Raw genomic sequence first — 22,663 nt, forward strand, 5'->3', positions numbered from 1 at the left:
GGCAGAGTTAGAGACAAGCAGAGAGAAAGAGGGAGAGAATTCTTCCATCTGCCAGTTCACTCCCTAAATAGCCGCAATGGCTGGAGCCGGACAGATCTGAAGCTAGGAGCTTCCTGGTCTCCCACATGAGTACAGGGGCCCAAGGACTTGTGCTATCTTCTACTGCTTCCCCAGGTCATAGCAGAGAGCTAGATTGGAAGTGGAAGAGCTGGGACTTGAACTGGTGCCCATATGGGATGCCAACACTGCAGACCACAGCTTTACCTGCTATGGCACATCGCTGGCCCCAATTAGGTTATCTTTTGATTCCATAGTCAATAAGTTTTTTGAAGTATTCTCATATGTAATAAAATTATATCAGTTTACAACAATATGATATGAAGAGTTACCAGACACCTGATATGTTTGTGTGTCCTAGTTCTCTGTTCAAATGGTATGTTTAAATTGAGAAATACTGGGACCAGTGCTGTGGCATAGTGGGCTAAACCTTCAGCTGCGATGCTGGCATCCCATATGGGCGCCGGTTCTAGTCCCGGCTGCTCCTCTTCTGATCCAGCTCTCTGCTGTGGCCTGGGAAAGCAGTAGAAGATGGGGCCCTGTACCTGTGTGGGAGAACCTGAAGAAACTCCTGGTTTCTCACTTCAGATCAGCTCAGCTCCAACCGTTACATCCATTTGGGGAGTGAACGAGCAGATGGAAGCCCTCTCTCTCGTTCTTTCCCTCTCACTCTCTGTAACTCTCTCAAATAAATAAATAAAATTAAAAACATTTTAAAAATTGAATACTTTGATTCCAGTATCAACCTGTCAAAATCAGATTGCTCAGGTAACTGTCCAGATGACAAAGACATCAATACCTTCTATATATTTTTTAAGGAATTATTTATTTTATTTGAAAGAATTACATAGAGGAGAAGCAGAGAGAAAGAAGTGGAGTAGCTGGGACTTGAACTGGCACCCATATGGGATGGCAGTGGCTATACCTGCTATGCCACAGCGCCGGCCCCTATATTATTTCTTTAAAGCATTAATTGAAAATCTTTCTGGGCCTGTTAGAAATATTTGCAACTTTTCTCCCTTTTCCTGTGTTAAAGACTGTTGCTTGATTATTGATTAAAAAGTTACCGTACCTATGAGTCAGCCCTTTATGAATGCGTGTTTAGTTCTCACTGTTCTGTGAGGTAGGCAGGGCAAACACTCTCCCTGTTGAATGCACCACAGAAGCCAAGAGCTGCTGTTATTTCATTTAATCCTTAAAATGATTGGTTATTCCTGCCCCACCTTTATTGTCTTCCTAGCATTTTCCGCTGTCTGAAATCGTTGAATGAGTTCCTTGTGGCGTGACTGTCTCTCCCAGTAGAATGTGAGCTCTGTAATCCAGAGACTTTGTGGTGCTGGTACCTGGAGTGTGCCTGGCACAGGGCAGATGCTCACAATGCAGCCAGTGTTACATTACCACAGTCAAGATGAGAGCTCCTATGGGTGGTTTTATCTGCAAATCTCTAGGCCTTTTTAGTATAACTACTTCTGATATAGTATACTTTTATAATTTGCTGAAATAGTGCTTTAGAGGCTTATGATGAGTTGTGTGGGGGCTGGGTTTTGATTTCCCATACAAATAGAACCAGTATGTGTTTGTTGATTGTGGTTCTGGAATATTGCTTTGGCATTGCCAGGAGTGGAACAGACTGTTACTGGTTTATGTAATACTAAAGCAGCATTGGTCATGGGTTGTTTTTTGTCAATACTATGATTGTTCTTTTAAAACTCATGTGAAGGGGCCAGTGCTGTGTGCAGTAGGTTAAGGCCTTGGCCTGCAGTGCCGGCATCCCATATGGGTGCAAGTTTGAGTCCTGACTGCTCCACTTCCCATCCAGCTCCCTGACAAGTCCTTGGGCCTCTGCACCCACATGGGAGACCCAGAAGAAGATCCGATCTCCTGGCTTCAGGTGGCCCAGCTGTGGCTCTTGTGGCCATCTGGGGAGTGAACCAGTGGATGAAAGACTGTCTCTCACACTCTGTTTCTCCCTCTCTCTGTAACTCTTTCAAATAAATTTAAAAAATAAAAATCACGTGAGGAGAAGCTTCTAGTTAATTCATGGATATCTTTTTAAAGAGAACTCAGTTTTGTAGAACACTTGAGGTGGGACAAGATGTTCAGTGGTATTACTGGCCGTTGTGTGAAAGCATTTCAAGTAGCCCTCTTGTGCTTAAGCCCCAGGGCACACAGTGTTACGTGGGCACATACACAGCTTTTGAGAGATTGATGGGTGTTGGCTATCAAAATGACATCTTAATTTGGAGACAGCACTTTCTTCAAAAACCTTTTATAATGAAGTCTCATTTTTCACATCTACTTTTTATTTATTGTATTTTAAAAGTTCCTAATAGAATATTTAAGAGGTAGAGAAACAGCCCTGTCTGCTGGTTCACTCCCCAAATGCCCACAACAGCCAGGGCTGGAGTTAGGAGCTAGGTTTCCCACATGGGTGACCAGAATCCAGTTACCTGAGCCATCACTGTTGGCCTCAAGGATCTGTATTAATGAGTCAGGAGCCAGAGCAGGGAATTAAACCTAGGCACTCCCATGTGGGATTCAGATATCTTAACCCTTAGGCTAAACACCTGCTCGTGGTTATTGGAAAGCAGAGTGACTGAGATTTTTCTGTGCACTGGTTCACTCCTCAAACACCTGCAACAACCAAGACTGGGTCAGGCTGAAGTCAGGAGTCTGGAACTCCGTCCGAGTCTCCTACGTGGTGAGCCGTCTTTGCTGCCTTGGCAGTCACTTTAGCAGGAAGCTTTGGATGTGGAGTAACCAGGATTTGAACCTCACCTTGATAAGGATGCGGGTATGTCATGTAGTGGCTTAACCCTAATGCCTGCCCTTACAAATTTTTTTTTTTGATATTCTATGTTATATTCATCACTTAGCCTACTCCCTCATGCTTATGTAATACCTAGCATGTGGTAGCTTTTCAGTAAATATATGGATTTAACTTGGAGTGCAGTTCATGCTTGCATCAGACACGGTCTGCAGATGTGCGTTGGAGTGTCCCCCCCACCCCTTTTTAAGGACTTCAGAGGAGAGGTAACCACCCTGTAATGAGAGAGAGAAGTTCTTTATATTTCTTCTGTTTTGTTTCAGGACCTCTCACTTGATTTTCTTTTTATAGCCTTATTGCAATTTAGTCAACATAAACTGCACATATTTGAAGTGTTTAGTTTGATATATTTTCACACATTTTATAGTCAGGAAACAATCATGAATATTAAAATAGAGAGTGGAATCCACATTGCCCTGGAAAATTTTCTTGTCCCTATAATCCCTCCTTTATCTCCATCTCTGCACATAGCTGGGATGCAGCCATTCTTCCTCTAGGTGGTAACTCAAGAGAAGTTAGTGCCTGTATCTGTCGGAAGACTTGCACAAGAATATTCATGTAATTGTATTCACAATAACCCTGAACTGGAAACAACCTGAGTATCTATCAACTAGGGAATGAGTAAACAGGTTGCGATATATCTGTGCAATGAAGTACTATTCAGACATGAAAAAGAATGAACCGGGGCCGGCACTGTGGTGTAGTGGGTAAAGCTGCTGCCTGCAGTGCCGGCATCCCATATGGGCACTGGTTCAAGTCCCAGCTGCTCAACTTTTTTTTTTTTTTTTTTTTTTTTGACAGGCAGAGTTAGAGAGAGAAAGGTCTTCCTTTTTCCGTTGGTTCACCCCCAAGTGGCAGCTGCGGCCGGCACGTTGCTGCCGGTGCACTGCACTGATCCGAGCAAGGAGCCAGGTACTTCCTCCTGGTCTCTCATGCGGGTGCAGGGCCCAGGGACCTCGGCCATCCTCCACTGCCTTACCGGGCCACAGCAGAGAGCTGGACTGGAAGAGGAGCAACCGACACAGAATCCAGCGCCCAAACTGGGACTAGAACCCGGGGTGCTGGCGCTGCAGGTGGAGGATTAGCCTAGTGAGCCGCGGTGCCGGCCTCCAGCTGCTCAGCTTCCAATCCAGCTCTGCTGTGGCCTGGGAAAGCAATAGAAGATGGTCCAAGTCCTTGAGCCCCTTTATTCGCGTGGGAGACCTGGAAGAAGCTCCTGGCTTCGGATGGGCACAGCTCCAGCCGTTGCAGCCATCTGGGGAGTGAATCAGTGGATAGAAGACTGATTATTTCTCTCTTCCTTTCTGCCTCTGTGCCTTTCAAATAAATAAATAAAATCTAAAAAAATAGAATAAACCATTATATTTAGTTTAATTGGAGATTCCCAGGTCTGAGGCAGATTTGCCTTCTTTGTTGTATGTTGCCTGATGGGATTTTCCTTTCCTTAGCATATTTCCCAAATGAAAGAATCTAGTCTAATGTTAGGAAGTTAGTTTACAGGGGGAGGGCATTGTGGGACAGCAGGTTTAGGTCACTCCAAGCACCCATTCCCCCAGTGATGTCAAATGTAAACCCTACTATAATTTTTATAATAAACAGGTTTTTAGAAGTCTTAGTTTGGCAGTACTTTATACTTTGTGTATCTGTGTGGGTGCACATTGTTGAAATCTTAGTATATACCAAGTTGATCTTCTGTATATAAAGATAATTGAAAATCTTGATGAAGAATGGAATGGGAGAGGAAGTGGGAGATGGGATGGTTGTGGGTGGGAGGGAGGTTATAGAGGGTAAAGCTGCTAAAATCCAAGAGTTGTACTTTCGAAATCTATATTTATTAAATAACAGTTTAAAGAAAAAAACCTTGCCATCACACTGACTCAGGTATTTATAGAGTAAATAAATGTTTACATAAGTCTTTTATTTAGAAAAAAAGCAAGAAGTCTTGTTTTGGTTTAATTATGTATGCTTTTCGATTTCTTCTTAGGCATATCACACCTGAGAAGTTCTATGTGGAAGCCTGTGATGATGGAGCAGGTGATGTGCTAACCATTGACCGCGTATCCACAGAAGTTACCCTTGCAGGTATTTCGTAGCCCAGTTTAAAAGTGTCTGAGAGCGAGTTCATACATTGCAGTAATTAAAATGAGAGCTGCTTAGAGGTATGTCAGTAAGTGTGCCTTCTTAGTGAAATTTTAAAGTTTTTGCTACATCATTTAGATTTTATGGATTCATTTAATGCTGTCTCCTGTTTATGAGAAGGTAAAATGATCTTGGAAGTTTTAAGTAGCAGTTTACTGTCTGTAAGGATTTAAAAATGTCATTATTTTATTTGCTCCCTTACTTGTGTCCTGACAAGATTGATTTAGATGTCTAAGCTCCTTTCTGGCTCTTAAAATTGAGGGTATTTGAGTGTGAAAGTTTTTGCTTTGCAGTATACAGAATGTCAACAGCTGTTTTTGTTTTGAAAATGTTAATGACTGTGAGGATAATTTCATAATTGAAAGAATAAAATATGTCATTGACTAAAACCTGTAAGCATTCTAGACAAAGGACATACCGAGCTTTTATGTACCTATCCAGTTATCTTTTAGTTTGCCTTTCTAAGGGTGTGAGGTTTTTGTTTATTTGTTTCAACTTATCTGAAGCACCGTTGATTTCTGAGTAGATTAACGTGAAATTAAGATTCCACATGATAGCACTTTTGGAATTTCTTATCATTTATTAAATTCCAGTTTTCCTCCAAGCTTTTATGTTTGCTTTTCTTAAAGTATAATATTTGAATAACTAGAGTTAGGCATTCACTGAATGTCTTCAGAATAAGTAAAGCAAAACATGAAACTATTTTCAGTAAAGTGTAGTAAAGTAGTAAAGTGTAAGGACAGTATGGCTAGAAACTTGTCATTGCCTTGGTTATCTGATTAGTCTGAGAAGTACCAGCTACAGTTTGCCCTCGATCAGACGGAAGTAGAGCTGTTTCAGTTTGACCATTTGGCCTTTGTTGTTCAGTGGCTGCTCTCCAGATAGTGATTAGCTTTAACAACGTTAGAACACATCTCCAATAGTTTAATCACATTATTTCTTTACACTATATTGATGCACCCTAGTGTTTTGCAAGAACTTTAGTGTGGCTGTGTTGTCCGTTACTTTTCACCTTTCAGTGACACTTAATTGTGGGTGGAGATTGCAGACCCATTGGAATAGACTGGAAAGCTAGAGATTGTGAATAGTTGGACTGTGAAGATAACAGCAGGCAGTCATCGCAGGCACCTGGTACAGTGCTGTGACCCAGAGTCGGTGGTGATGAGGGCCTGGCCTGCTGACAGTATCTTAGCCAATTTTGTTTCTTTTTTTTTTTTTTTAAGCTTTATTTATTTTATTTGAAAGTCAGAGTTACTCAGAGAGAAGGAAAGGCGGAGAGAGAGAGAGAGAGAGAGAGAGAGAGGTCTTCCATCCACTCGTTCACTCCCAATTGGCTGCAACGACCGGAGCTGTGCCGATCTGGAGCCAGGAGCCAGGAGCTTCCCCCAGGTCTTCCCACTCAGGTGCAGGGGCCCCAAGGACCTGGGCCATCTCCACTGCTTTCCCAGGCCACAGCAGAGAGCTGGATCTTAAGTGGAGCAGCTGGGACCTGAACCAGTGCCTACATGGGATGCTGGCACTGCAGGTGGCAGCTCCACCTACCCGTTGAGGCCATCTGGAGAGTGAACCAGCAGATGGAAGGCTTCCCTCTCTCTCTCTGCCTCTCCTCTCTCTGTGTAATTCTGACTTTCGAATAAATAAATAAATCTTAAAAAAAAAAAAACAGGGTTAAAGGCCTTTACCAACCAGGCAGTCAACCAAATGCTGCTGCAGGAATATGCTCAGTTCCCCACTCAGGATACAGTGGCTTGAGACATGGCCCCATGCCAGCAGAGTACCTCGTTGCCCCATGTCAGCAGGAACCAGCTCTAAAAGACAGATCATCATCCCTCTACCACTCCTGGACATTTGGGCCCATGTAATCCTACACAGTGCCTCCTTTATACAAAACAAAAGAGGGGAATGTGGGTTAAAAAAAAATGGTTAGATTTACAGCTATATTTCTAAAATAGGCTTCAGGAGGATAATAAGCTGTGACTGAAAGAAAAGTTTTTAGCAGGGCCAGTGCTGTGGCAGAGTGGGTAAAGCCATTGCCTGCAATGCCAGCATCCCATATGGGCGCTGGTTCAAGTCCTGGCTGCTCCACTTCCATCCAGCTCTCTGCTGTGGGCTCCTACACCTGCATGGGATTATCCGGAAGGTGCTCCTGGCTTCGGATCAGCGCAGCTCTGGCCATTGTGGCCAACTGGGGAGTGAACCAGTGGATGGAAGAGCTCTCTCTCTCTGCCTCTCCTCTCTCTGTGTAACTCTGACTTTCAAATAAATAAATCTTTAAAAAAAAAATAGAAAAAGTTTGTAGCTATGTAAATTTGAGAAATCTTGGGTTAAACAGGGGAGCAGCTTTCTTTAGTCCTCCAGAGCCTTTGTTCTAATATGCATTGTGACTCTATGAAAGAGAGAGGTAATTTGGAACACAGCAAAAATAAGGTGATTTGACAGTGGGACTCCCCATTCTCCTTTTGGGCATTATTTTCTAAACTAGATCTCTGCAAAATTTGTTTGTGAAACACATCAGTTTAAAGTTTTGTAATTGTGAAAAGAATCCTGTGATCTGAGGCTCTGTTTTATTAATAAGGGCATCACTGATAAAATCTGGGTTAGTGATGCGTGCCTGCATACCTGGATCAATTTCTGTTAGGCTCAGGAGGAAGCTTTTTCTCCTTCCTGCCTCCTTTCTCTGTCTCCATTTCCTAAATGGTTAAATGTACATAGGCAAGTCTTTGCACTGCGTTCTGTTTGCTAAAATCTTGGAGGCAGCCTTGTGGTTTAGTGGGTAAAGCCACTGCCTGCAATACCAGCATCCCATATGGGCACCGGTTCATGTCCTGGTTGCTCCATTTCCCATCCAGTTCCCTTCTAATGGCTTGGGGAAAGCAGCGGAAGATGACCCAAGTGTTTGGGCCCTTGTCAACCATGTGAGAGACCCAGATGAAGCGCCTGGCTCCTTGCCTGGGTCTGGCACAGCCGTGACTGTTGCAGCCATTTGGGGAGCTAACCAGCAGATAGATGGAAGGTCACTCTCTATCTTTCCCTCCCTCTGTAACTCTTTGAAATAAATCTTAAAAAAAAAAAAAAAAAAGATTAAAACATGTCTCCGACCCCTACTTCTGTTCACTTTCTAATTCTCTTAAAGGATAGGTACTTCATTTCTGACAAAAGGTTGAATAAATTTGGTTGAAAATTTGAAATTAAAAATAACCTACAGTTTACCTGATGAGGAAGCTGAAATATGTTAACTTGACCATATTCGCTTTATTAGAACAAAGCACGCATGTTGATTTTGTTGAAGTGACTATTGAACTTAAACTGAATTTCTGTTTCTGTTGGTGAACTTCTGTGTGACTTTTTTTTCATTTCTTCTTCTATTTGTTTTGTTTTAATTTCAAAGCCAAGAAAGATGTTCCTCCTTCTGCTGTTACAAGACCAATATTTGGTGTACTGGGCACAATTCATCTGGTGGCAGGTGAGAGAAAATGAGTAAAATGGCAAAGAAGGTAGTCAGATTGCCAATGTTAGAGTGTAAGATGAAGGTATAATTCATATCAGACCTTACTGATTAATTTCTAAAATACTCCCCAGGTGACTGCATTTTATTAGCCTACAGTTGTATTTTAAAAGAAAAAAAAGTTTTGCATTTGATTTCGTTTCAACTATAGTTGAAATCCCTAGTCAGGGAGACATTTTCCATAAATTCCATGAGTATTTAAATAAAAATTATAAAGCATTGTTGGACCTTCAACCCTATACTGACAGGACACAGTGCATGTTAGGGAAATAACTTGGTTCTGAGTAATTAAGATAGTGTTTTTTGTTTATCTGAACTTGATTTCATTGAACTTTTAGAAGTTCCTGCTGCCTCAGACACTGTGCTCAGTCTGCTAGAAAAGATGAAAGTCCCTTTGGCCGTTCAGCTCCGTCTGGTGAGGGAGGTAGTAGTACGCTCCCGCATTGCAGTGTGACAGTTCTAGGAGAGGGACGTACATGGAACACTTTCAGGAGAGCGCTGTGGGTAGTGTTGAACCTAAAAATTAATATAGGGGGAGGAGGTGGCCAGGATCAGGGTTGGTGTATTGTGCATGGGTTGTGATGACCCCTGGTTCCTAACCATCCGTCCTTGTGGAACTGCAGAAACCAGCTAGTTGTACTGTCCCACATGTGCTCTGCCAGTAAGTGTGCTAGGAAGGACAGTGGGGTGGTGGGGAGGACATTGCCCTGCAGTGGGCAGATCTCACGACCTAGCATGCCTTCAGCTACACTTGGGGAAGTTAGTAGCACAGGGCTGACAGGACAGAGAAAGTATTTTCCATCTGATTTCCATCTGCTGAGATGACTTCTTTGGTTATTAAAAACTTTTGTTTTTATCTCTTTGAACAAAAATTTTGACCTTTCAGTAGGAATTTTTCTAAACAGTAAGCTGGTATTTCTGTTCATAAATTGTAAAATTGCTTAAAAAAATGGGCTTTTTGAGTAGCACAATCTGCCAGCCTTTAACGCTGACACAATAAGAACTGCTATTTTTAACTTTAGAGTTGCTCTTTTATATTTATGTGTGTGGCTTTGCTTTTTGCAGGTAATTATCTTATTGTCATTACCAAAAAGACAAAAATAGGTGAATTTTTCAATCATGTAATCTGGAAAGCAACAGATTTTGATATCCTTTCTTATAAGAAGACAATGTTGCACTTAACTGATATTCAGGTAAGAACTAGAAGCAGTAAATTACAAAACCCATATGTACCATGGGGTGGAGGGTTGCAATGTACAAAGAATGTTTGATTTCTTTTAAGCTTAATTATTTAAGCAATTTATAGAGCAGAGTTGTTCTATCTACCTTTCCCCCTAGTCATAAAAAATTTGAAAAATTGTCCACATATTTTATTGCTCTTGTTTTTCTTAAGTAACTCAGTTCTTAAATTGGGAAATTTCATATAGAGAGGAAAGGAAAAACATAAAATGCACATGTACTCAACACTGAGGTTTAATTTTGTATCCTTTTTGTAGAAATAAGATACTAGATACCTTTGTGAAGTTCTATTCATATCATTCCATTCCGTCTTTCCCCAGAGAAAAGTTTTCTTCACTTTTACCACATGTGAATGTAAGTGTGTACGTGTATGTCCAGTGTGTATATATATTTTTTTCAGGCGGTCTAACATTTGCACAATTCCTATATGTGCATATTTCAGTTACCATGGGTTGCTTATTACCGCTTGCTCAGTGACACGGTTAGAATTTCAGTTACTGTGTATATTAGCTAAAGAATTAGCCCAGCAAAGATGAAAGTACGAATAAACAGGAAGTGACAACCCTAGCTGTCAATTTGAAATTGAACATAAATGGAGCATAGAAGCAGCTGACACTCTGACCATTCAAGACACTATAGACGTGCAGCCAGCGGTCTTGAGAAAGGTGACTTAGTGACAGTTAGGATGATGTGGCTGTGATGGGGAGGATGGAGGTGTCCCAGAGGTGATGATAAGTGCAGCATGCTTCATGTTAAAGTAGAATGGGGAAGAAAAGAGCAGAGCTGGGGCCCTGGTTTCTGCCAAGGGCTGTTTGGATGTTTGTAGCATCACCTGTGGGCCATACAAAGGTTTTTATTTGCCAATTAGCCTGGTATGGATGTACTGAATTTCAAGTTCAACTGAAGGGTCAGACGAAATAATTTCACAGGCCAGAAGTCCCCCTGTACCCCACGTACCTACATTTAGAGGAGTCCTTGGAGGAATTTTATAGCATTGATACTGCAAGGGAAAAAATTCAGAAACAGGTTCAGACATAGAAGGACGTGTAGCAGTTTACCAGTGATTGAAGAAATATTCTGTATCCTAAGTTATGAAACCAGAAGAACGCAAATTTTTCTTGATAAATTTTTACAAAGAAATAAGGTATTTTTAATTCTCAGTGTTCCCAATGTTTTAAATTACATTGAGCTAAATAAATGTTTTCCTATTTTTTAATTTCTCTATATGTTTGTAACTTAAAAGAATCATTTATTTTATTTGTGGCAGTTACAGAGAGAGAATCTTGATCTGCTGGTTCACTCCCTAAATGGCCACAGCAACAAAAACTGGCCCAGGCAAAGCTGGGAGCCAAGAACTCCATCTGAGTCTCCTGCATGAGTGTGGGGCCCAAGCTCTTGGGCCATTCTCTGTTGGTTTCCCATGTGCATTAGCAGGGAGTTGCATCGGATATGGAGCAGCCAGGTCTTGAACCAGCAGTCAGTATGGCATGCCAGTGTTGCATGCGCAGCTGAACCTGCTGTGCCACAACACCTGCCTACACAAACAGTTTTTTGAAAGGTCATGGAACAATCCTAGTTTTCTATTGTTTATTAAGGTAGTTGAAGATTAAGGTATTATTGTCTTTTTTTTCAGTTCCATTGCACCATGCACAGTGTAGACTGCATATTCAAACACTGTTTTTGCTATAAGTATCTGTGGCACTGCCAGGTTCTAGTTCTTGAAATTTAACTTTTTATGAGTATTTCATGTTTACACATTTACCCCTCTTGAGAATGATTGTTTTCCAAATGTAATTTTATTTACAGTGTTTGCATTTTAAAAATTTTGAGTTGTGTTTTTATGTTTTTGGTTTTTTTTTTTTTTTTTTGGACAGGCAAAGTGGACAGTGAGAGAGAGAGAGGTCTTCCTTTTGCCGTTGGTTCACCCTCCAATGGCTGCCGCGGCTGGCGCACTGCGGCCGGCGCACCGCGCTGATCCGAAGGCAGGAGCCAGGTGCTTCTCCTGGTCTCCCATGGGGTGCAGGACCCAGGCACTTGGGCCATCCTCTACTGCACTCCCTGGCCACAGCAGAGAAGTGGCCTGGAAGAGGGGCAACCGGGACAGAATCTGGCAGCCCGACTGGGACTAGAACCCGGTGTGCCGGTGCCGCAAGGCGGAGGATTAGCCTAGTGAGCCGCGGTGCTGGCTGTTTTTATGTTCTTGATTACAAAAATGTTATTGGAAGTTTAAAACATGTAGTTTATGATAAACATTTTAAAAAGTCATAGCACAGTCTTACTAATTAAATTTGTGAGATATACTTTTTATACTTTAGAATTTCTTTTTTGTTATATATCTCAAAGTATTCATTCTCTATAAGGCATGGTATTTTAAATAAAAGTGGTTATATTCATTTAATAGCCCACTAATACATTATCTTGGATAGTTTCTCCTTGATTACTATACTTTATTGTCAGGCCATGTAGATAATTTTAGCATTGCCTTTGTTAAAAAACAAAATGTCTGAGACCAATTTAAAAATCCTGTAGTATATGAATTTCTAGTATGTAGGTTAGCTTGGTAATCACTAAACACTACCAGACATTAACAGTTATTTTTTAAAACAAGAATAAGAACAGATGTCAATTTTGGTATTCACTGGAAAAACCAGTTAAAATTATTTAAAAATAAAGAGGAATATTTTTATTGTATTTTTCTTTCAAATCTTTGTTGTAAAGAAAAGAGTTCAATTTTATTTGGATCCAATGCAAACCAGTAAAGTTTCTTGAGAATGTAGATGATGTCCATCTCTTGTTCTTTACTCTCAGTGTTATGGGTCTCTTATGAATTTGTGTTTCACTTGTCAAATAAGGCTAACTGGCATAGCAAGGTTCCCGTGAAGATTAAAGACCTCCACGGGGAAGTGTCTGGCATGCAGTAACCTGAGGCGATGTTTTGTTAGAATAGCTCTTCAGAGTAAAAGTTGTGCAGGCCACCAAAGAGAAGGAGTACTGCCTAGTCCAGTCACTCTCCAAAGCCTTGTAGGAGTTACTGAGCATCCCCTCTGGGTCCAGAACAGTCCCAGGTCCTGGGCAAATGAGGAGTGTCCTGCTCGGGCCCAGTCCTGGTGCCAGTGGCACTGGCTTCGTTTTCATTCTTTTCTTAGGCTAACAGATCCCTGTTTAACTATGAGATAGTAAATGCTGATTTCCTCCTTTGTTTCCAGTTGCAAGATAATAAAACTTTCCTAGCAATGCTAAACCATGTCTTGAGTGTGGACGGGTTTTACTTTTCAACGACATACGATCTGACCCATACTTTGCAGCGCCTCTCCAACACTAGTCCAGAATTTCAAGAAATGAGTCTCTTGGAACGGGTAAGCTTGATCTTTGGTTATTTCTGCTTATTTTACTTTTCTTAAGGAATATGTCTGTTTTATCCCTAAAAAGTTGTATTGATATTTCTCAATCCTGGCTGAATTGAGGTCATGTATGAATCTTTAAAAACATACCATGGGGCTGGTGTTAGGGTGTAGTGGGTAAAGCCGCCACCTGTAATACTAGTATCCCATGTGGGTGCTGGTTTGTATCCTGGCTGCTCCACTTACAATCCAGCTCCTTGCTAATAGCATGGGAAAAGCAGCAGAAGATGGCCTAGGAGTTTGGGCCCCTGCTACTTGTGTGGGAGACCCAGGTGAAGCTCCTGGCTTTTGCCTCGCCCAGTGCTGGTTGTTGGCAGCCATCTGGGGAGTGAACTAGCAAGAGAAGATCTCTCTGTCTCTCCATCTCGAACTCTGACTTTCAAATAAATAGCTCTTTCAGAAAAAGAAAAACATAACATAATTCAGGTGTACATTACAATCCCAAATTGAGGGCCCTGGAATCGATCAATCAATCAATCAATCAATCTGTCTATCTGTCTATACACACACATACACAGCCAGGATTGGGAACCACTGTATATAAACATTTAGAAATCTCATGTAAAAACATAGGTACGTAATTAAAAACTTTTCACAATTTGTATTTTTGCATAAACAATAGCACACTGTCAAGTGTTAGCTTTGAGGTATAAAATCTTCAAACTCACCTTGCATTCATTTGTAATTTCTTAGATCCCAGTGCTCTGTAGTAATAGCAGTTCGATTAGTACCATAATTAGGTTTATAAAATTAATGTTCTTATTGATGATGTTCTGCACTGATGTTATAATTTTTGTAACTGGAAAGGAATTTATTGACTTAAGAACTGAGACTTGGAGATGTGGGATGGGTGGGCCATGGGGTTCAGTTGCTGTATTTTACAAAGAGAATTGATTGATTACTGACTTACTTAAATAGAGTTGTTGCAGGAGCCCTGCTTCTGTGTTTATAGTGTGGCCAACTCCATCTGGCAGCATTGTGGGGGAATGAGCAGGAAGGGCAAGGCCAAAACTCAAGGCCAGGGAAGCTGTTTCAGTAGTTGGGTTGGACCCAAGTGTTGGCCAAGGGTGATGGGAATAGAAATCAGAAAAGAGGATGGGATTTGAAGGAGATTTAGTCCTTGACAACTGATTAAATATACGGGAGAGAAAGACCCCGAGAGGACTCCCAGGTTTCTGTCTGGCAGGAGGTGGTGAGACAGAAGTACCTGGAAGAGGGACAGAACTGGGTGGAAAATACGGACCTTCAAGCACTGCTGAATGAAGTTTGGGCCAGTGTGGGACTGCATGTGTGACATTGGTCCCGTTAGCTTGCATCACCTGGTACTGTGGTCGTTGCCTTAGTGTGGGTGAGGAGACCCTGTGATGCTTGCACGGTGACAGACATGCCTAACACGACCGTATTCCGTCTGGAGCATGCCAGGGAAATCTGCTCCTAGCTGCCAGGCAGCCACTGATGGGTGCAGTCTGCTTGCTGGGGAAAGGCAGCTGGCGGGAGATACTTCATTGCCTTCTCCAACTTCTCGCAGGCAGACCAGCGGTTCGTGTGGAACGGACATCTTCTGCGAGAGCTGTCTGCTCAGCCAGAGGTAACGTGCATGGAATCACATCTGCTGTGTCATGAAGACTTAACTACACAGTGACTTAGCATAAAATGACTATTCACCAGGGATTGGGATAGATAATTCTGATTTCACTCTGTGTGGAACGTACACACTTGGATCAGGTCTACACTCGCTTGGTTGAAGAAACCTAATTCTTTTACTATGAGCTGCTGAAGGCACCTTAAGTAAAAATGCGTTGCTTTCTGCAAGAGAGAGAGAGCTAGAGTGGGTGTTGGTGGATGAGCAATAGAGAAGTGAGGGCCAGGACTAGGACCCCAGACAACTGGGGCTCTGCATGTGTCTTCCTGGGGCTGTGGCTTCCGTCAGCGACCTGGGAGAGATGTGTGCAGTACCCCTGCCTCTGTCAAATGAAGGCTGCAGAGGGAGGCCCTGCTAAGGAGATATAGATTAATCGACCTACAGAGGTCGATTGTGTAATTGGTTTATTTCTTGTCTGCTTTTTTTGGGGTGGGGAGTAGTTTGAGTTGCATACACTCAGCTTGGAATATCTTTTCCCGAGAGGGGTGGAGTTGTTACAGGTGGATTGGTAAGAGGGGAAGTAAGCATTCTGCAGCTTCGTGTAGGTTTATTAGTGTCCCCAGTCTGTGGGTATTCAAGCCTACACACTTGTCATGCATATTAAATGTCACATAACAGAAAGTTCTTTAAAACTAAAATTTACCTGTAGCCTGCTGCCTTGTTTATATCTTACTTTCTTATTTAATGATCTATTTATTTACTTATTTTTAAAGTGTATTGATTCTAATTGTACATCTTTATTTCAGGTCCATCGATTTGCTCTTCCAGTTTTACATGGCTGTATCCTTATATAACAGTATTCATTAGTTTCTATTTAAATTTTACTATAAGATTCAGAACAATTTTAAATACTACATAAGAACAATATTTCAGAAAGTTGTTAAGAAAAACAAGCTTATTGACATAAAATGTTAGAATACTGATTTAAATGACCATATTTTTCATAGAGAATGAACTCTTCAGGCTAAATTATTCTCTGCTTAAGATTTCTGGTGCTGGTGGTTTAAAGAGAAGGGATATGTGTACTGTATTTGACTTTATTTGATGTTATCTTGTATCAGTAAATTAGAATTATTTGAACTTGTCTGTCATGAAATAATCTTTCCTTAGTGATTACAAAAGTTAGACTCAGAAACTACATTGATCAGCAACTTAGGAGAAGTGCAATTAAATTTTTTGTTATTTTAAATAGCAGAAAAGTGAAAATAGAGTACAAAGAACAGTGCTTGGGGAAAATCGTAGTGCAAATGCAAAAATGCATAATATTTGTCTAATTGTCAGTTCCTTTAAAAAATCTCTTTGTCCGAGACAGCGTAATGGAAAGGGAGCAAGGTGAGCTGGTTCTTGAGTGTGCTGGTGCCAGCTGTCATCAGCACTGTGTCCTGCAGCAACCCGGGTGGCATCTTGTTAATCAGGTGCCCCCTCAGTAATCTTCCGATGCACAGTTGTGATGTATTCATTTATACGCTTTCATCAAATTATTACTGTTATACTTAGCACAATAATGGAGGAAATGTTTTCCACACTGGAGGAATAAAAATCAGAAAATAGCACTTATTTAGTCTGTTTTCCTGTTTGTTTTTCTTCCCTCCCTAAAGCTTTCTAAGTTTTCCTAAGGGCAAAATAAGAACAAACAGCTGTAGGAGTGCCCCAAGGCATTTGGGCCAACTGTGTGTGTGTGTGTGTGTGTGTGTGTGTGTTGTAAATGGAGAAATAGCTAGTGAGATTATAGAGCTGCTTTTTTAAAAAATGTAATTTATTTGAAAGAGTTAGGAGGAGAAAAATTCTCTGTCTGCTTGTTTACTCCCGGGTGGCTGCAACAGTTGGGCTTCTGTTTGCTGGTGATTTTTAGACACAGTTTACCTAGTTAGCCTTAAATTTAAAGCCGTAATGAGCTTTTGTTTAATGCTTTTTTTTTTTTTTTTTTTTTTGACAGGCAGAGTGGACAGTGAGAGAGAGACAGAGAGAAAGGTCTTCCTTTTGCCGTTGGTTCACCCTCCAATGGCCGCCGCGGCCGGCGCACCGCACTGATCCGATGGCAGGAGCCAGGTGCTTCTCCTGGTCTCCCATGGGGTGCAGGGCCCAAGCACTTGGGCCATCCTCCACTGCACTCCCGGGCCACAGCAGAGAACTGGCCTGGAAGAGGGGCAACTGGGACAGAATCCGGCGCCCCGACTGGGACTAGAACCCGGTGTGCCGGTGCCGCAAGGCGGAGGATTAGCCTAGTGAGCCGCGGCACCGGCCTGTTTAATGCATTTTATTGACTAGAAATGCTGTCCCACATTTCACACACACACACACACACACACACACGCACACACGGGCGTACATATAGAGAGAGCGCGAGCAGCAAGTACAAAAGGCCAAGGCAGGAGCTCAGTGACTGGAACAGAGTGTGTGGAAGAGGAAAAATGGGAGCTGTATTCATAGCAGTAGCTGGACCCAGGCTACTCAGGTCCTTATAGGCCACAAGAAGAACTGTAACTTTTACTTTAATGAGAGGCTGTTGGGAGAATTTGCAAAGAGGATTGACTGCATTCTGACTGTAGCGTAGAGAATAGGCCAAAGGCTAGCAAGGATGGATACAAGCAACAGGAGGGGTCACAGCCATTCAGGTGAGAGATGAGATTTTCTGAGACTGGGGTGGTTGCAGTAACGGTGGTGAGAAATATCCAGGTTCTAGATCCCTTTTGAAGACCAAACCAAGAGGATTTTCTGATTGATTATATGTGGAGTATGAAAGAGCAAAGTTCACTTGAGTGTGACTCTAAGTTTCCTGGCCAGAGTAAGTGGAAGGAAGTTATTCACTGAGATGGGGAAAGAGTCTGGAAGTGGAAGGGAGGCAGAAACATATCTGGAATTTTATTTGGACATGTTAAGCTTGAGATTTTTGTAGATTTCCAAATAAAGATATCAAAGGCAGTTGGATAAAAGAGACTGGAGTTAGGGAAGAAGTCTGTGCTGGAGACATAAATTTAAGAGGTCTCAAGAGTACAGATGACATTGAAAGCCATGAAGCTGGATGAGGTCATCCAGGAAGTAGTGTTTGTAGATAAGAGAAAAGGTCTGGAGAGAGAGCTCGTGCGATGACCTGAATCTGAGAAAATGGTAGAGCCGTGGACTGCAGGCCTCAGTGAGGGTGCAGGGTTTCTAAAGTGAGGGATCTGAAGTGAGTGAGCCAAAGGGGCAGGTTATAGGGTTATGCCAAGATCTAGAAGATGGAGAAATGAAGATGAACCAGTAAAGGCCAATAAGGAAGGGAAAGACCAACTAAATGAGAGGAATGTTCCAGAAGCAAGTGAAGATCAGGTGTCCAAGAGGCGGGTATGACCAGCTGCCATAATGCTGATTGGTTCAACATGATGACTTTGAGGAAGGAGATGAGGTGCCTGGAAATGCTGAGATAGGTTTTGGAGAAGGGGGAATTGGTGGAGGTTCACGCAGGTGTGATATCCGTGAGTGTGAGGGGACCTGGGGATCTGTGCACAGATAGAGGCCAGGTAAAGCTCTCATCCACCATCATGGGTGGAAAGCAGATGTGTGGGTGTGGGCACTGGTGGCTGTCCATGTGTGCTAGAAGCCTGTGGAGAGCTTAACCTTTTCACAGTGAAATATCAGGAAGTGATGTCTTGGACTGGAAGGGTGGTGAAGTGTTAGAGGTTGAGGACAGTGTGGGAGTGGATTGCCCTGGGAGTGACTCATTGATAGAAGACTAGAAGTAAATACATTCACATTGTTAAGTTATCTCAAAGTGATGTGACTCAGCCTCTGTGTTTTCCTCTTGGTCCCTCCGTGCTTTCTGGGTTGTCTAACACCCCCCCCCCCCCCTTATAGCCAGAGAAAATGATTCATTAAGCAGTCAGTCATATCCTCTGCTAGATTTAGCTTTAAGAGCAGGCTCATCTCTTACTCATCTTTGTGCTCTGACTCAACATGGGTAATTTGGGTGAGAAAATGAATAAATACTGCCTTGGAATCTTCCCTAGTGCTCTGGGTTTCAAAGGAGAGTGTATTGGGAGCACACAGGAGCCATTATTAAGTCGGATAGTGCCAGCTCACAGAGGGTTGAGTCACGCGCAGCTCATCTTGCGTCATTCGTCACTGTTGTGAAGATTACTCAGCATTCCCTTGAGAATTTGCCAGCACTTCTGTACATCAACCAGTATTTGCATGGCAGGAGGTATTTATAGAAATATTCACAGCTCCATGTTAGAGCACAGCCATGAACATCACAAGTTCTGTCAACAAAAGAATCAGGGTTTTATTTGTGTAAAATTCTTAGAAGTTGCACACAGCACTGAAGGAGGAGTGAACTTGGTCTTCATGCAGTGTAAGGATGAATCTTAGGAACTTTTAGAGGAAAAAAGGTAGTACATTTTTATGAAACTTGGAAGCAGTTGGGTGTTTATTAGTCATGGTTCCACATGTTGAAATTGAAAAGGAAAATGGAAATAGTTGGAAAGACAGTTGAATAGACTGAGGAAGGAACAGATAACTAGATTCAGGGTTTGGCATTGTTCTCGAGTTGGGTTGAGGATGCACAGATACTTAATTTATTATGCTGTTATGCTTTATAGTGGATCAAACTGTATTTAAAAATGCTACATGTGGGAAATACCATAGGGAAAATTCAGTAACAGAAAAAGGGGAGGCTATTGAAGGCATACAACAAACCTGTCCTCCTATCATAACCCTCACCAATCTGGTAACACATTAAAAAAGCAGGCAATGTCAAGTGCTAGTAATCCTAATTCAATCTGGCGTTTCCTCATAAGATCAGAAGATGAGTATATTCTGTCACCCAGCAGTACTGTGCCTTAGAGCCATTTCCATTGGTTCAAATACGGAGACATTTTTTGCAGCACTGTTCATCATTCCAAAAACTGGAAACACTGCACATGTTATTGAACAGAATGGATAAGTGAACTATAGGATCTTCATACAGTGGAAAGCTGGATAGTTGAAGTGGATGAGCCTCATGTCTGTGAACAAATAAAATGAGTCAAAAGAATACATACAGAATAATTCCTTTTATGTAAAAGAGTCAAACATTGTTCAGGCCAGACCGTTACTCTGGCCAGGATGGAAAGGCAAGCAAGGGAATGGTGACCCGAGTGGCTCTTGGTACCTCTTGGAGGGCGGTGATGGAGCCTGGTAGGAAGGAGCTCCGGATGCTTGGGAGATGCTGGTGGGTGCACGGGGGGTGGGGGGTTGTGCGTGACATAGTTATTATAATCAGGTGTGTTTCACAGAAAACCTGCTGCTTCAGCCATTTTTAAGTGTATAGTTCAGTGGTGTTAATGACATTCACAGTGGTGCAGTCAGCATTGCTACTTTTAAAAGGCTTCCATCACCCCAGTCAGAAATTTTGTACCCATCAGGCAGCAACTCTGCATATACAGATGTTTTTGAAAATATTTGTATACGTGATGCATTTTTCTACTTAGGACATCCTAAAGTGAAAGCAGTATTTAGGGTAACGGCTGGTGTGAGTTTCAGAGGCTTCTGCAACCCTTTAAATTGGGAGTGAGGTGGAAAGGTCAGCCCTTAGACTTTCCATGTCTGAAGACCCCATCAGGAGCTTCAGAAAGTTCATGGAAAATGCATACTGAGAGGAAAACTGCATGGATTTCCCAGATTTTTTTATACCAAAATAAGCTTGACTTCTAATTGAGTTTTTCATCAATTTTTCGGTGTACCCTGGACTGTGACACTGTTACTGAATGGTGATGAGTATCATATAACATATACTGTTACTTGTATTTAAGGAAACTATATTTTAAGAAAAGCTTTTAGGAGATGCCATTTTTCATGTTTAGGTTCATTTTTTTCTAGTTTCAAAGGAAAAGTAGAGCTAAAATTTTAGGTGATTTTTGGTGACTTGACAAAACTTCAGTATTAAAGATGACAGTTCTAAAGGCATATAAATATTCATGAAGGAACAAAAGGATTTGTATATTCTCCATTCTCGTTAAAGATAGTTCATTCCTGTTAGGGTAAATAGAGTCACGTTGAATCTGTAAATAGCACGTATGATTTCTATGTAATATTTTTCTTAATAGTTAAGTTATTACTATGCGTTCGTGTTCTATTAATGGAAAATACTTTGATTGGATTCTCATCTCGAGGAGGAGTTGTTTCAGAGCTGGTGTGCGCTATTATGTGAGAGGTGAGATTAATTTTTTCAGCACAATTCATTACCGGGCTTTACCTGTCAATAACGTTTTGTCTTATAGCAATGTGAATAATGTGTTTCGTTCTCATTACCGTCTAATAGCTTCACTAAGTAGTTATGTCCTGTTTCGTAGTAATAATCACGTAGGTCTCCTGTGCTTTATTCCAGCTACTGTAGGCTGCTGCTCACTGCTCTAAGAGGAATGGTGTATTTGTTGAATGCCTGACAGCACAGCTGAACTCTGTAAATTTCAGTAACCTAAACTCATATCAAGAAGTGTTTTCTTTAAATATTGTTGGTTTCGTTGTATTCATAGAGCTAGACCTCAGATTTTATGCCTTCCACCCTTCTAGAAACTGCTCATTCTCTAAGTTCTATACTACGTACGTGCTCATTTGTTCAAGCCAAGCTTTGAAAATTTGAAAAGTTGGCTTTCATTTCAAATGGAGTTTCTCCTTTGTTTTTTCTTCTTTAAACCACAATGTATCAGAATAAAGTCCCTGTTGCAGAGTTTATATTGATTTATCTCTCTCATTATAGATGAGAGTAGAGCTAGCACCTTCTTTGTAAGTAGATTTTCTTGAATGGAAACAGATTTTGTAATTAAAAATTTTACATAGGCAATGTATTTGCATATTTCAGATAACAAGAAGAGTAAATAGAAGCACATTTCCTGTTTCCAGCCTCACCTACTTGGTTCTTCCCCTCCCACCAGCGGATCAGATGCTAGTTTCTTGTCCGTCCTTCTGCATAATGTTTATGTTAATACAGGTGGACGTGCTTCTCCTTTTGTAGACAAGGTTATATCTTATGCACCTTGGTTTCTTTTTTTTAATTTAGTATAACTTGAAAATCTTTTCATAAATATATTGAGGCCTCCTCGCCCTCAAGTGCATATTGCTCCTTGTGAAGAAAAACAAGCATAGCCCATGACTCTGACAGTAATCTGAAAAAGTGCTGAGAAGTTCTGTCATTGCTGATGTGGCTCGATAATGTTGTCCCCTCCTGGTAATACATTAAGAAAAACAATACACACCTCCACGTGTTATATTTGAGAAACAGGTCAAATGGAAAGGACACTCAGAAATAGAGGGCCCGCATTGTGGCATAGTGGATTAAGCCACCGCCTGTGATGACAGAATCTCCTGTGGCTGCTGGTTGAGTCTGCTCCACTTCCAATCCAGCTCCCTGCTAATGTGCCTAGGAAAGCAGCAGAGCATGGCCCAAGTGCTTGGGCCCCTATATCCAGGTGGGAGACCTACGAAATGAACCAGTGAGTGGAAGATCTCCGTCTCTCCCTCTCTCTTTCAAATAAATAAATGAATCTCTTGTTTTTTAAAGTATTTGGGACAGATAGAAATGTTGATTTCTTTTGATTGGATTCAGTGAATAGCTTGAAAGTTATATTTACTTTACTTTTCTTATTAAAATAGGTTAAGTTCAAGTATATAATGGAGTTCTTCAGATATTTGAAAGAACTAATCAACATCAAGAGTTACGAACAGTTTTTTTTTTTTTTTTTTTTTTGACAGGCAGAGTGGACAGTGAGAGACAGAGAGAAAGGTCTTCCTTTTTGCCGTTGTTTCACCCTCCAATGGCCGCCGCGGCCGGTGCGCTGTGGCCGGCGCACTGCGCTGATCCGATGGCAGGAGCCAGGTGCTTCTCTTGGTCTCCCATG

At 41.7% G+C, this 22,663-nt stretch overlaps 1 protein-coding gene across 2 annotated transcripts in view; it reads left to right on the forward strand.

Moving 5' to 3' along the window:
• SACM1L (SAC1 like phosphatidylinositide phosphatase) overlaps positions 1-22,663 on the forward strand; it is a 68,127-nt gene that overhangs the window by 18,066 nt on the left and 27,398 nt on the right. Inside the window, exons 2-8 of one of the 2 annotated variants that reach the window (XM_008260486.5) lie at positions 4,869-4,966; positions 8,412-8,486; positions 9,594-9,721; positions 12,974-13,123; positions 14,697-14,756; positions 15,557-15,590; positions 20,878-20,979. In XM_008260486.5, coding sequence (XP_008258708.1) covers positions 4,869-4,966; positions 8,412-8,486; positions 9,594-9,721; positions 12,974-13,123; positions 14,697-14,756; positions 15,557-15,590; positions 20,878-20,979 — 647 coding nt within the window. The remainder of the gene's footprint in view (positions 1-4,868; positions 4,967-8,411; positions 8,487-9,593; positions 9,722-12,973; positions 13,124-14,696; positions 14,757-15,556; positions 15,591-20,877; positions 20,980-22,663) is intronic. The other variant, XM_051851703.3, reaches the window with a different exon arrangement.

This window comes from Oryctolagus cuniculus, chromosome 10 (assembly GCF_051225735.1).
Source record: "Oryctolagus cuniculus isolate XC-2025 breed Fujian yellow rabbit chromosome 10, ASM5122573v1, whole genome shotgun sequence".
NCBI lineage: Eukaryota > Metazoa > Chordata > Mammalia > Lagomorpha > Leporidae > Oryctolagus > Oryctolagus cuniculus.